The 14,974-nt window shown below is 33.5% G+C and overlaps 2 protein-coding genes across 2 annotated transcripts; one reads left to right on the top strand and one right to left on the bottom strand.

The window, feature by feature from the left end:
- Positions 1–6,815: 6,815 nt before the first annotated feature.
- On the top strand, positions 6,816–7,854 carry LOC120161716. The gene has a single exon (XM_039171930.1). It carries the CDS (start codon positions 6,935–6,937, stop codon positions 7,556–7,558), a length of 624 nt encoding a protein of 207 aa, XP_039027861.1. The 5' UTR covers positions 6,816–6,934; the 3' UTR covers positions 7,559–7,854.
- Positions 7,855–12,217: 4,363 nt separating this feature from the next.
- On the bottom strand, positions 12,218–12,697 carry LOC120161127. The gene has a single exon (XM_039171395.1). The coding sequence runs from the start codon at positions 12,695–12,697 to the stop codon at positions 12,218–12,220; it is 480 nt and encodes a 159-aa protein (XP_039027326.1).
- Positions 12,698–14,974: the final 2,277 nt, after the last annotated feature.

Below are 14,974 nucleotides of genomic sequence, written 5' to 3'. Positions count from 1 at the left end.
ATTTTTAAATAAGTCTAGAGAAATTGAGCCAAACATAAATAAAAGCACATAAAAGAACATATTATCGAACTTAAATGAACGAATGAGCCCTCTATTTGGATTCATTCATTTAATTAAACGAATATAAAATCTTATTCATATTTATTCGTTTAATAAATAAACTAACCTAAATAAAATTCTCATCAAACTATTCACTGAACATTGAGTTCCTTTACGGGCCTAATTTCAATGCATTGTGATCGGCATCCGAAGCAGCTGGTAAGAAATGATGAGCTTAAAGGTCAAAAACAAAGCTTGACTTTTGACCAATGAAAACTGTATTATAAACCAACAGCTCACTCTAATTTTCTACGCAAATTCCAGGAAAGGTCGAAACCACATTATTGTTTTGGTTGGCAAAAGCTATGTGGAGGTTGACTTGAGCCTTTTGCTCGGAAGCTCAACTGTTTAATACTTTAAACCAACTGCTCAAGCTACGTGCGAGTTTATAACCCATTCGAATTCGAATTTAAAATCAAAAATTAAAATTTACCTTAAGTTAAAAAGAATTTTGAATTTGAAACATTTTCAAACTTGACTTTTAAAATTTGAACCTGAATCTTAAGTAATAAAAATCTTATATTGTATTTTAAAAACAACGAATAGATGTTAATATTATTAATGATTTAATTCAAAATTTTAATATATTATATTTTTAAGTTGTTCTAAAATTTTTTGAGTCGGATATCAAGTAATTCGTTTTGACTCATTAAGAACTCAAGTCGAGATTGAACGCGAGTCAAGTTCATTTGATTCGAGTGTTGATTAAGTCGAACTTAAGTTACATGTGATATGTTTCGTCTCGTATATTGTTATAGTTAAGATGATAATGTAGATCTTATCTATCTCATAAATTAGATGATAATATATGTTTAAAATTTTATTATATTATATTTTTAAATTATTCCCGAATCTTAGTATTTTATTTCGGGTGACACTTTTAAAAATACTTTGTCACTAACCTCAAATTCTAAATCCTTTCGTTTGAGATTCATATAAATTTTTTGTCAATCAAACCCTGCTTTCAACCTATCTTGAATTATTTTAACTTTTTGGCCCTAAATTAATAAAAATACATTATTATAATAATAACATTGATCTAAATAATTCTTAATTAATTAAAAATTAAATTACTTGAAAAGGAAGTAAGTTTGAAATGGTCGACCTACCCAAAATTTAGATGGCTTTTGAAGAGCGTTCAAAGATGTTAATTGGAGTGTTGAGAAAAATGAGTCTACGTTTTGGGATTTTTGACGCTAGACAGAATAGTGATTATCCTGTAAGCGCTCCAACAGATGATTCACAAGAGAAAATTCGTCTAAAAAAATCCAGAGAAAAAAAGTCTCTAGGGTTTAATAAAATATTATCAAATCAAAACAATGCCAAAATCAGTCCACAAGCCGGACTGTTATAGCAAAAAATCGTCTTTATTCGAATTTTGCCAAAAATAGTAAAATCCCGAAAATCACTCTAAATTGAAATTCGAAATAAAATAAGCAATCTCCAAAAAATCCGGCCTAAATCGGATTTAAATTGACTTCCTAATTGACAATCGAAATATTACCATAAATAGTAAAAAATATCTAATTCTAGTAATTCGGAGGGAAAAACGGAAGAATTTGAGGTTGAAAAAAAGAGCTTTTCGGATTGGGGTCTTATGCGTGATTCTGACACCTATAGCCAAAGTTATGGCCAAAAGACCGAAACATACTCAAAACGACCCCAATGAGAAACATGTCACAATCAATTCCCGCCTTTGCGCTGATCTGCCAATTCATGGTATCTCAACGCCATCAAGGTACAATCTGACAGCTCAGTATCATTTGTCTCGGATCCCAATGCGTCAATTTTTCCCGTACAGCAGCCTAATATATGACTAAGGAAATGCAATACCGAAAATATAAATATATTTTTAACATTTTCGAAAAGCGCTATCTAAAACATTATTTTTTCTACTGAAAATGTTAATTTTGACGCTACCTAAAATGGTATTTTTTTACTTGTTTTTCGATCGAAAATTAGGTTGCGAAATTAATATTTTCGGTAGAAAAAAAATAATATTTTAGATAGCGTTTTACCGAAAATATTAAAAGATCATTAATATTTCCGATTATCGTACGGCAGAACTACCTGTTTTTGTTAGACAGCTACTTAGGTTGTCGTTGGTCTATTCCATACCCATTTTCTAATTTATACTCATGATTTAAATTAGTATATTCATATAATTATAATCGTAAATAATAAATATAATATATAAATAAAAAATTATAATTATGATTAACATATCTATATAATAAAAAAAAGTAATTATTATAATACGTGATGCATAAATTAATTAATAGTTAAAATATATTTATACATAATTTACATAGAACTTAAAATACAATAAAATTTAAACTGAAAAACTATACAATAAAATTGTGTAAACGTATTGTTTTTATTTAAAATTTTAAATATATTGCAAATATTATTTTATTAAAAATATAAAAGCAACCAAAATAATATCAAATTTTTGAAAATATTTCAGAAAAATAAAGCATATGCTAAAATAAACAGGCTAACATTTTTTCAATGGTGCTTCTCATGGAGATCTAGCCACCAATTTACTAACGGAACTTCAACTTACAACCCTCCACAAATTATAATTAAAATAAGCTAAACTACACTTACGTCCACCGGATTATTAGTAAAATTACATTCCGTCGCTAGGTTTAAAAGATTATGTTTCGACCGATATGAATTAGTTCAAGTGGTAAGCAATTTGATTCAGCTTAAGCAATGCCTCAGGTTCGAGTCTTGTATATGCAGAAAATTCCTATTGGAAGACTCACCCACCAAAATCAGGTATACGACGCGAGTCGATCCGGATTGGTCAAGACAAAATCTTAGAACCGAGAGGGCAAAAAAAAGTTTATGTTTCCATCCCTTGACTCATTTTATACCACTTTACTCACTACGTCTTTAACTAAGTTAATGGCCAATTGATTAAAATTATACAAAACGATTAGATAACGAGAAAAACATATTCGAAATCGAGTGATAAAAATACAAGTTTACTGATAATTCAACAACTATGGATATAATTAACCCTTAAAATACAAAATAAGACCATTTCAACATTAGGATGTTGCTTGAACCGTTGTTATACTTGCGTACATATAATTAATTATAAATAACCCAAAGGTACTGCGAAAAGTGAAATATGGAAATGATGAAAAAAAAAAGGTAATCGACTGATTCAAATTGATTTAACTTTTGATAAATTTCTTCATTAATTAAAAATGTAATCAATTTTCGTGTTTCCTTTATTAATTTGAGCCACGGGATTGACACTGCTTTTCTCCCTTATTATATTATAAGAAAAGGTTATTACTGATAATAAATATAGGCAGTTTAGATATTAATGATAAACGATTACCATTACCATTCTAAGCATCAAATCAAATGGCTACAGTAGTTTTGATTTTAAATTCTTGATTGTGATTTACTAAAATAATAAAGAAGCTGTAGATTAAGAGAGTCGAACAGAGACAGATTTTGTAGTGCATGTTGGGGGAATAATGCAAGGTTATGCATATAAATATTATAATGGGTTGGGGAGCAAAATTAACAATGAAGTATATATAATCAGTCATTGTAAGAGGGAGACAAGCCTTCCTGTAACATACAGAGAACCTAAGCCTAATTATTGTCCCTCTGACAACATTAACAATACCAAGCTGCGCCTTTGATGGAGATCAAATCTAGGAATGGATATCGGTCGGGTTGAGTCGGATTTTTGACCCATCCGACTTGACCCAAAAATAAGTCATCCATCCGAAATCCGACTCAACTAAAATAGTTTTTTAACCGACTCGAATTTAACCCGATATATAACTTAAAACTTAACCCTACTTGAAATAATTCTTTAAGAACTTTAGATCAAATTTTACTTCTTTTTAATATTTTTAAGATTTAAGGATCACTTTTGTTCATGTAGTAAATCTAATTTATTAATTTTGCCCCTGTCGTTTTTTATACTAATTTAGTTCTCAAAGTTATTTGGGTGTTCATCATAGCTCTCAAAGTCCATTGACCGTTTTGACTAACATAATTGTTAGTTTTTTGCGTTTTCAACACTAACAATTTCTAGATCGACCAATATTACTGACGTGACTTGATGATGATGTAAAATTTATTAAAAAAATAAATAATAAAATACTTTAAATATTTACTAAATGTAACAATTAGAAAAAAAATCTCAAATTTTGACTAATCCCTTAATCTCACTAGAAAAAATTAATAAAACTTTGAGAATTTATTATAACCATTGTATTTAATAAATATTTTAACATAATCCATTAATTCACATACGCAAAGACTCACAGTTATGTTAGTCAAAATGGTAGGATTATGATGAACACCTTAAACAACTTTAAGGACAAATTGATGTAAAAAATGATAGGGCAAAGATAATAAATTATGTTTATTACATGAACAAAAGTTATCATTAAACCTATTTTTAATTTTGTAAGCTAAGTTATAAATAATTTTTTGTAAAAATAATTTTTAGGCTTAAGTAAGTTATAAATAAACATGTAATATATTTTTATAATTTTTAGGTTTAAGTATACAAAAAGTGTCTAATTTATGTCCGTTTTTTTTAATTTAGTGTCTAACGTTTATTTTATTTCAGTTTAGTGTCTAATCTTTTATTCCGTTACTCAAAATTTCATATGATATATTTTTTAATATTAAAAAATATTTTCTAAAAATAAGAAATTAATTAAAATAAAAGATATAGTAGAACAGAAGAATATTACAACAAAACAAGGTCCTTTCGATGTCAGATTCACCAAGAAAATAATTTTTTTTATAAAGAAAGTTTCTCCTCAGGCAAACAAGTTTAATAGCTTTTTATCTGCTTCTCCGGTTTGAACTGCAAACCCACTTTCAAAACACGTCATCGTAATAGATTCCTCCGAGTTCAACGACAGAATCCCGGGTCGTCCTTTATGGGAAAGCCAATTTCCCGTGGATCTTGGAGTCAGGCAAGGATCTTGGAGTCAGGCAAAGATCTAGATCGGATGAATGAAATTTACTGAATTCTTCAACTCGGATACGGTTAGGTGAAACCTTAGATCTCGAATAGGAAAATCGACAATTTGAGTTAAGATTCATCACTGTTTCTTGCAACTTCAACGTGTACGTAATCGTAGCTCCCGATGTTTCATCGGATGGTGGTGTGGGAGCCATAAGTTCAGGCATCACCCTTAGAGTTCCTCCTTGCACCGCCGCTTGGCAAACACGCCAGTTTCCTGTCCATAAAAGACCGACGACTCCGTTCACAGTTTTCACCGTTCTCCACAAGCTTCGAACAAAAATGATTGGAATAAAGCTGACATATATAAATATAAAAGAAACCAATTAGAATTCGCAACCAAATGAAAACCCAGAAATAAAACATCTAGAAAAGGGAAGTTGAGAGCATATACCAGGACGTTGAGATTGTGGAACGGAGGAGATGAAACATATTATTAATGGTTTAACGGTTAAACTTAACCGTCTGTCAAGACGTAATTCATTTTGAATAAAGGAACGAAACGTTAGATATTAAACTGGAACAAAATAAACGTTAGACACTAAACCGAAAAAAAAATATAAACTAATTACTTTTTATATACTTAAGCCTAATTTTTATAATTCTCAATGATTTTCCATCCGGTTCTAACAAGTTAGAAAGTTGATTATAAATCTCGACATAGTTTGAAGATTTCTAATACAATTAATTCTAATTCTCAATGATAGCTACTATGATTTATTTTGGATTCATTTGTCGAGTCTAGTAAATTAACAACTCCAAACCTTAAGCTTAAAGTTGACTCGTTCATTTGAATTGTATAAATATTATTATAATATCACATTTTAATTATAAAATGAAATTAGTATAATTATGACGTGATTGGAGTTGAACTCAAATAATTTGTGTTAAGGAATTGAGTAATTAGCAAGTAGGTTGATTACCATCTTTTATATTTAAAAATTTAATAAAGGAAAAATATCAAATTATAATTATAAATTTTGATAATTCGTTTCTATAAAAAGCAGTAACATTTAACAAGATTTGAATTATTTAATGTAATCACCAAAATTCAAATTTGAAAGATATTAGGCAATGGATTTTAAAAAGAGTGGGTCAGTGGTGTCATAAAGATGACAGCGTACGTGGCAGCAAAATAGCAAAGCTTTTCAATGATCCAAAAGCTGTCAGTGTGTTCAACAAATAACGGGCATTAACTGGCCCCTGCCAGCTGTGGTCACTTGCTTCGTCTTTTACTAAAATAGGAAAAATATTATATTTGATTTTATATTTATTGTTTTTAAAGGTTAATTGACTCATTTTTTTATTTTTAAGAAAAATTAAAAAATTGTAATTTAGGTTTGTTCTTTCTTAGATCACAACAAATGAAAACGGTTTCTATTAATGCTAATTAATATATTTCTAAAATTTATTATTTTTCATTAACTCTTAGCATGTTTTACTTAATAGTTTAAATTTTGTATTCATAGTTAATTGTTTGAATTGGTAAATTTCATAAAATAATTTTCAATTTTTCTTTATATTTTTTTTGAAGTAACAATGACAGTGCAGCGGCAAAGAATAATGACAACGACATTGAAAATAAATATCACAAAGTTCAGGGGTAAAAATGCAAAATCGAAGACTTAGAAATCCCCACTTTGATAATATCGTGAAATTTCAAACCCTCTCACCCTATAAATGCATGGCTCGAGTAAAGCTGGGTTTGCCCAACTGAACAGCCAAACACGGCTTTTTAGAAAAATAGTAGAAAAAGACTCTCCTTCCTTCCTTCGCTTTCAGGCTTTCTCTCTCTCCTCTCCAATACCTGAAAAAATGGCGACATCTTCTAGACGAACTAGCGGTCCGGTTCTCCGGTCCCTCTCCCCATCCGGCCGGTTATGCTCTCAGTATGCTTCAGACTCTTCATCTTCTTTTTCTTCCTCAGCTTTTGCTTTCTCGAGTTCAAGTTTTTATTCACGCTCCTCAACTTTCTTTAATACACACAGATCAATCTCTCCGCCACGTGTCAATATCTATAATCACTCCCAGTCCGTGCCGTCCGTGCGATTCACGCTTGATAACCGTCCGATCTCGCCGAACCATTCGATTACCACCGTCCGTAGAAACACCGAGATCGTGAGGAATTTGGAGAAACAACAGCCGAAGCGTTCTTGTATGTGTTCTCCCACGACGCATCCTGGTTCCTTCCGTTGCAGTCTTCATAAGAGTTTAAACAATTCACATGCGGCGTCCAGTTACGCGCCAAGTAATCGGCTTAACGCGCGTAGATCTGCGATGACGAACTCGCTGGTGAGAATTGGAGGAGTGGAAGGGGATCTGGTTAAGAGAGCGTTGTCGGCTTTGATTAGACCTTCGTCTCACCAGCAACGTCGCCGAGCAGCTTTCCAGCCTAGGCCTAGCCGACTCTCCTTGATGTCAAAAGCTGATGACTTATAAAGATCCCTTTCGCGGTATGTGCAATCTTCTAATGTTTTTTGGTTGAGTATCCGAGATTTTCCGGTGATAGGAGATCCAGCTTCGGAGTAACGCCGGACTGTAGCGTTGAAGTAAGATACCGGCGAGAAGGTTGGAGATCTGGACGAGGGATTCGGGACGGACATGATTTTTAGTGTACTCCGGGTGACCGAAACCGTAAAATCCGAGGAACAAATTATCATATAGTTTGTTGGTGTAAATACATATATTTGCAGGCAATGCCAAATTTGAGGAGCCTTGAGAAAAAAAAAAGAACCTGATCTAATTCTAATCTAATCGGACTTTAATCTATAATTCCCAAGCCAGATCTTAATTTTGATGGATACATTAAGCACCATTCATTCCATTCCATCGCAGTTTTCCTGCTCGTGATCCGTTTGGTTTGACGTTTTCCGATCATCGTTCCCCATTTTTCATTTCAGAAGTTCGTCCCGTTTGTTATTTTCTCCCGTTGACTCTTACCTTTCATCGTTTTCGTATGTTCCGCCCCCCCCCTAACTTTAATTTCGTTTTATTTTTCATTTTTCATTTTTCATTTAATTGTTTTATAACTGATTGTTTTGCAGGTATCGAAATTGGAAAACTCCTAAAAGTGGGCGAAATTTATCTAAATGGACACACAAGGGCGAGTTGGAGTGGATTTATTTGACCTTGAACTTGAAGATATGCTTTTACCCTTTGCTAAATTTGATGGAAAGGAAGGGGAAATATGAAAACAATAAACAATTAAATAATAATGAAATTAAAGGTGAAGATAAAATTAAAACCAATTATCTATATTTATATATTGGAGATGAGATTAATTAAATAAAGAAAACCATAAATATCTGCTTTTGCGAATTGAAGAAATCTGGCAGTGGGTGTGGGACAACTAATTTCATACCCAATAAACATCAATAAAGGAAATTTAAAATTTTTGAACTGCCTCATGAAGTTACCAAGGGACCACTTGAAGGTAAAATTATTACCACTACAAAAGTGCTTTAAAGGATCTCGGTGTTTGCATCTCTCAATTAAAAAAAAGGGATAAATTCTAAAATTATACCTGAATTCGGTTTAATATAAATTTTATAGGGTAAACTATGCATATAGTTCATAAATTATTAGTTTTTATTCGTTTAATACTTAAATTTTTATTTTTTTTAAATTATACCTAACGTTTAGATTTTTTATTTTAGTATCTCGACGTTAAAAATTTAACGCACTTAGTACTTAAATTATTAATTTTGGCCCGTTTTAGGACTTATTTTTTAAATTTTTTTTAAAACTTAACGTTAAATTTTGAACAGAAATATTAAAATAAAACAAAAATTAAATTTTAGATAATTTTTTAAAAATTAAAAGTTTAAGTATTAAAATATATCAAAATTGATGTTTAGGTATTAAAAATGTAATTTACCTTATTTTATATTCCTTGAGCAATATTGGATGGTTTAGGGGATTTCAATGTGCTGTTTTGATGTTGAAATTATTATTTTGGTATTAATTTTTTTTTATTTGGTATCAATATCATTGAGTAGGTACCGAGTATTCATATTCCTAGACTGAGTATTTATACTTTTTAAGAACTTAAGTGATTAAGATAAATGTTTAAATGGATAAGAAGAAAACTTTTTATGTAGGACTAGTTAATAATTCATGTGAACCTATGTGCGAGTCTAGTGAAAATGTCTTGAAGATTGTATGACTAAAAGGGCATAAGAATATAATGATCAGAGTCCCTTATTTGAATAAAAGATTGATAATTCTTCGTAAATCAGGAAAAGGCTTTTGCTTTATAGAGTCAGATTTTTAGTCCCTCGAAACGCAACTCCTTTATGAGGTGGAAGACAAGACAGACGGATTCCACTTCATAGTACCGTTCAGTGAAAGACAAGACAGACGGCGTTCACGTCACGCGGTGTTCAGCCTGAGCATAGTCAAAATGCTCTGTCATCTCTTCTGTGGCTCAAGCCAAATTTCCTCCTTCCTGGTCATACCCGCTCCTTAAGAGATGCCGACTTGGTTGGAACCTCGTGAAGGACCAAGCACCCTTACGCCAGGCGAGGATCTAAACGTTCACTTTGTCGTTGATGAAGTTCCATCGGATCTCACATTCCCTTAACGATTAATAATCTTATGAAATTTCGATCAATCGACATTTATACTCCGCAAACACTAGACTGAAAATTGCGGTGACGGTGTATGACATAAAAGTTAAAACATACGCTGAACAAACCAAAAACTTACAGTCTCTAGTTTATTCTCTTTTTCTCAAACAATACATAATGTAGTTATCCATAATTTAAATACGATCATAATATATGAAAACACACCAACATGATATAAATGCAGTATCATAACCTGGCAAGTGGCACCATGTGATGAAAGCAAAGGTAGATAAATTGGTTTATACGTACAGCAGACTGCAACGTGCGACAAGGGCGGATGCACTAAGTCCTATAGGGATCAACTGTATCCCCATTATTTAGGGGGAAAATAAAATTTAATATAATATGCTAAAGAAAAATGGAAAAAATAAAAAATTTTGCACCCATTATTTTTAAGAAAAGAAAATTAAAATTTTAGATCTCCATTTATAAATTTTTGGATCCACCACTGACGTGGGACCATTCATGATTCATATTATAAATTGGTAGGAGACGAGGGATTTACACCCAATAATTACCCCTTCAACACTTCACGTGTACAACAATTTTTAATATTAACATTGTGGTCGTGGGATCATGTCATACGGTATACAATTCATAATTTTGACTGCCGGAGGTTTTCCACGGAAGCTGCTCTCAACCTGACGTTGGGGGCAACCTACTATCCTACCTCCCCTTACCCCATTACATATAGGAATAGGGTCATCTAATTTTTAATATTAGAAATCAACATTTTTACCAGTAAGCACCAAATTATATATATTCATCACCATCAGATATATCTGATCTTAATCAAGAAGTGCAGTGTTTTCAGAGGAGCTGATGCATCCCCATGTGCATGATCATGCCACGTGAGGGGTTTGTTTCATGATGATCGACTCCATAGGATAAGGATGGATACCTATTTTCCATGGTGCCCACACCTCTTGTTGCTGCAATATTTGTTCTTACAAAGAGCATTCAAACAACGTTGTTTGTCTCTTTGTGGAGAAAACTAGGGTTCCTTTTCTTTTCCTTGCCAAAATGGGCTTAGAAACGGCAAGAGATGGAGTGCCATGGCTTGTCGTTATTGCAAATGGATAAAGTTGGCCTAATCTATGGAAACAAGGGAAAAGAATGATGTTGCTTTTACTTGCCATATTTGGTCTGTTTGTCTGAAACTTTGCATTTCCAACTACACAACGAGTGTATAATAATTTTATTAATTACCAACAATACACAACGAGAACAATCGTGAACCAGTCAACTGCAGTTTGATTATTTTATTGCAGTGTGGTATTGTTGTTATCTTATCCGGTTGATCTCAACTGCAGTGAAACGGCAAAGTTGTTTGCGTGTGGAGATTGGTATATTAGGAATTTTTAGTGCAAACAGTTTGTGTGAGCAAGGCCAAATCACATCTTCCATGCCATCATTTTGTTATATTTACATCATCCAACTAATTTTATTCTCAAAAAAACGTTTATTTTTTCTAAGTGATAGTAATTAACTGTTAATAATCTAAAATGGTCAAAAACTTTTAGTTGACACCACCTCTCTTCTTTAGGTTGTGAGTTTAATATCGGAGTAAAGTTTTCTTTTCTCCACCTCTTAATCAAAATTGTTAAAAAAATGATAATTGTATGTAAGATATTTTATATTTAAATAGATAATGATATATTACTATTTTCCCATTGTTGTTGTCTTTGAATTGGTATTGACATGATAGACAAGAAAAGATGCAAGTGGCAAAGGGTTGGAGCAAAGCATAGATGAATTAACTGCATCTATTGCTTCTCCATGAAGATTAATTCCAAGAAAGCTTCACCCAAAAGGCTTGCAAAGGTACGCCTCTTTTTACTTAAGGAAGCTTCAGGTGAGGTGACCTTTCCATTTTTGCTTATCCCAAAAGCTATCAACTGCTCGGTTTCACGTGTCGTTTAAGTAATCTCATCTCCCTTCTTTACATTCTTAAACGTATGCTTTTATTTGTCTTCTACTACACCAATCTGCTTCAGGCCCAGGTTCTGTTCTTACAAATTCTCTGGTGTGGGCTGAGTATCATTCTGTCTAAGAAGATAAGTAGCCCAAACATTTCAAGCAAACCATCAAACTTAAAGTATATATAATTCTTGAAAATTTAGATTACATGAATTCAAGATGAATGCAAACAATGGCATGCACGCATGCATATTGATGAAACTGTAAAAGAACCATCTGTATGACCTATCTCACGTTTCCAGGCAACAAAAGTAAGGAAAGATACATGGTGAAGTCAAGTAGGTTTCATGTTCTGAAACAGAGCTTCCCAAAATGTATGTTCAATGAAGGCCCCACCTGCCATCTCCCTGTTGTTGTCACCATGAATCTTTGGGCTCCTATCATTGACCATCAATCTCTCTTGCCCCATTGAAACATCAGTAGAACCTGATGTCATCGGGCTCTTATAACCGAACTCCAACCTCTCCTGCAATTTCCTATCAAGGGGACCTCATAATTTCAAGCTCCTAGGAGTGACCAGCAATTTCTCTTGTCCTCTATAATCCAAGGGACCAGATTTCGCCATTGTCCTCCTGGTTCTCAGCAGTGGGTGTTCTATCTTCATATCCTTCTTTGACAATGCTTCTCTCCACTTTTCTCTATAAGAAACCGGCGCCGGCGCCGGAAGTGCCTTTGTTGTCGTGTTGTTCTCTTGGTGAACCAACTTGTTAACATATTTTGAGTACTTCCTGATTTTGTTGACTGCCGAAATTAACTTGGACTGACCATTAGAGGTCTCACTGATTTCCTTCCTAGCAAGCTTGAGAATCTCCAGCCTATGCTTGGCAACGGAAATGCCCATGCTCTGAAGAAACTCATGGTTGAGGTAAGCTAAACCCTTTTGGAGCTCATTCCCAGAGAAGGCAAAGCCATAGGTATAGACAAGTGAGGGGTGAAGGCCAGTTTTGGATAACCAGGAGTACCAGTCCATGGCTCCGGTGGTTGGCTTATGCCATAGGGAGGGTTGTAGTATGTTATAAGATGGTGCATGTGAGCGGTCCGTGTAGCTTTAACAGGATCGAGTAAATGTGGTGGGTGTGTAGGCATATCTTTTCTGTCATCTCTAATTGAAATTTGGATGGTAGTTAAAACTGAGAGAGATGCGACACGATAATTCATGAGTATGAGAACGGTCTTTCAAAAAAAAAAAAACCCCGAAAATCAACCAATATGATATTACCTGACCCGATACCCAAACCGACCCGATTTATTATAGACTCGAATAAAACCGAGACTCGAACTTGACCTGATCCAACCCGAACTTGACTCGACTTACTAAGACCAGAATAAAATCAAAGTCCGAAATGTTCTGACCCGACCCGACCCGAATTAAATTTAAACCGAAAATGATCCGAACCGAAATAATTCAAACTGAATCCGATCTGAGTGATCTATTTGCCACCTCGACCTCCTTTTGTGGTTGTGCTATATTCCATGTTCCTTATAATAACATTATAACAACTATGACAATCAAGTTAAGTATTAATAACAAAAACTAATTTTGTACATGTAAAAAAGTGTAAAATATAGGTATTATACTCTGCAGAGAAAAACAAAATTATAAATTAAAGATAATATTATTAAAGATATGATCATAAACCTGAATATAAATCTTAATTATTTAGTATCAGCAATCACAATTTTCTAGTAAAGGAATCCAAACTCAAAAGCAGGAGACGAATAAATGAAGCCAAATACGTATCGTTTCGAGAAAACCAAACTGATGAATAAATAGGTCTTATTCTTTGGGGTTTATTTAATCCAACCGAACATTGCAACATTTAAGACCAACTATAACTTAGGCTTATCGGCTTTGGCTGTCCTCACTCTTTATTCATTGCTTTGTTTATTTATCACGTTAGTTTGAAATTTATGTTTAAATTTTATAAAAGAGAGAGGTAGCAAGGCAAAGCCATCTTCAAAGGTATGGAATCAGGGATATCAAAGTTTGGGAGCTCACTCTTGGTGCCTAGCGTCCAAGAGTTAGCAAAGAAGCCATTGAAACAAGTTCCTCCTCGATACGTACGTACCGATGAAGACTCTTCCATCTTATCTCACACAAATCCGTAGGCGCAAGTTCCTGTTATTGATATGCACAAGTTATCTTCCCGACAAGAACTGGAGCTGTTGCATGGTGCATGCAAAGAATGGGGTTTTTTCCAGGTACTTGTTTTCTCCTAGCATCAAAAATATATACTGAGATTACGCAGTACTGTGTGAGATTTTTAAAGATGAACTGTGTTGGTAGTTAATTGTTAAGAAAATAAACCGAGTACAAGTAATTTCCCTATAACCAGATTAGTGAGAATGCGAAATAAAAGCGGAAAAATAATACCCGAAAATTGATAACGGAGTTCAGCCAATTGTGCTTACGTCTCCGGGCTGCTGCAGATCTTTTACTAAGAGAGGAAATTTACAGGTGTTTACAAAACACTCACTACTCACAAGAAAGCTCTCTAGTATAGGAAGAAAGAAATGTTTTGGGATGATTTTGAAGCTAAATGGGTAAGGGTATTTATAGTAGAAACTTAGGGACTAATCTTTGAAAATACCCTAAAGTGCAATGACTAAAGTGAATTTACCCATTCCTATTTTCAACAAACATCTACCAAAATTTTACCAAACTTTGAAAAACATTTTTCAAAGAAACATTTACCAAACTTTGAAAAAACATTTTCCAAAGTTGGTTGCCAAACTTTGAAACTTTTAACAATCTCCCACTTGAAGACTGATTTTAATATGTCTTCACACCTCGATCAATGCAGCATCATGTCTGGTCTTGTTATTCTAGCATGCCAACTGAAGCTGAACACAACTTCAGTTTGTCCGTAGTCACCGTCTTTGTCAACATGTCTGTCGGATTTTGAGCTCCACTAATCTTTTCAAGTTTCAAAATCCCATCTTCCAGAAGAGACCGGATAAAATGATATCTCAATTGTATGTGCTTTGTCCTGGAATGAAAAGACGGATTCTTTGCTAGATGGATAGCACTTTGACTGTCGCAATACAAGATATTGTTTTCTTGTTTCTTGCTTAACTCTTCCAAGAAACTTTGGAGCCAAACCATCTCCTTGCTGGCTTCCGTAACAGCGACATATTCTGCTTCAGTTGTGGAGAGAGCAACTATCTTCTGTAGTTGAGAAACCCAACTCACTGCAGTTCCTCCTAGAGTATAGACATACCCTGTAGTGCTCCTTCTGATGTCGAC

This window comes from Hibiscus syriacus, unplaced genomic scaffold (assembly GCF_006381635.1).
Source record: "Hibiscus syriacus cultivar Baekdansim isolate YM2019G1 unplaced genomic scaffold, ASM638163v2 tig00002880_pilon, whole genome shotgun sequence".
In the NCBI taxonomy this organism is placed as follows: domain Eukaryota; kingdom Viridiplantae; phylum Streptophyta; class Magnoliopsida; order Malvales; family Malvaceae; genus Hibiscus; species Hibiscus syriacus.
This window is presented reverse-complemented; position numbering and strand designations above follow the sequence as displayed.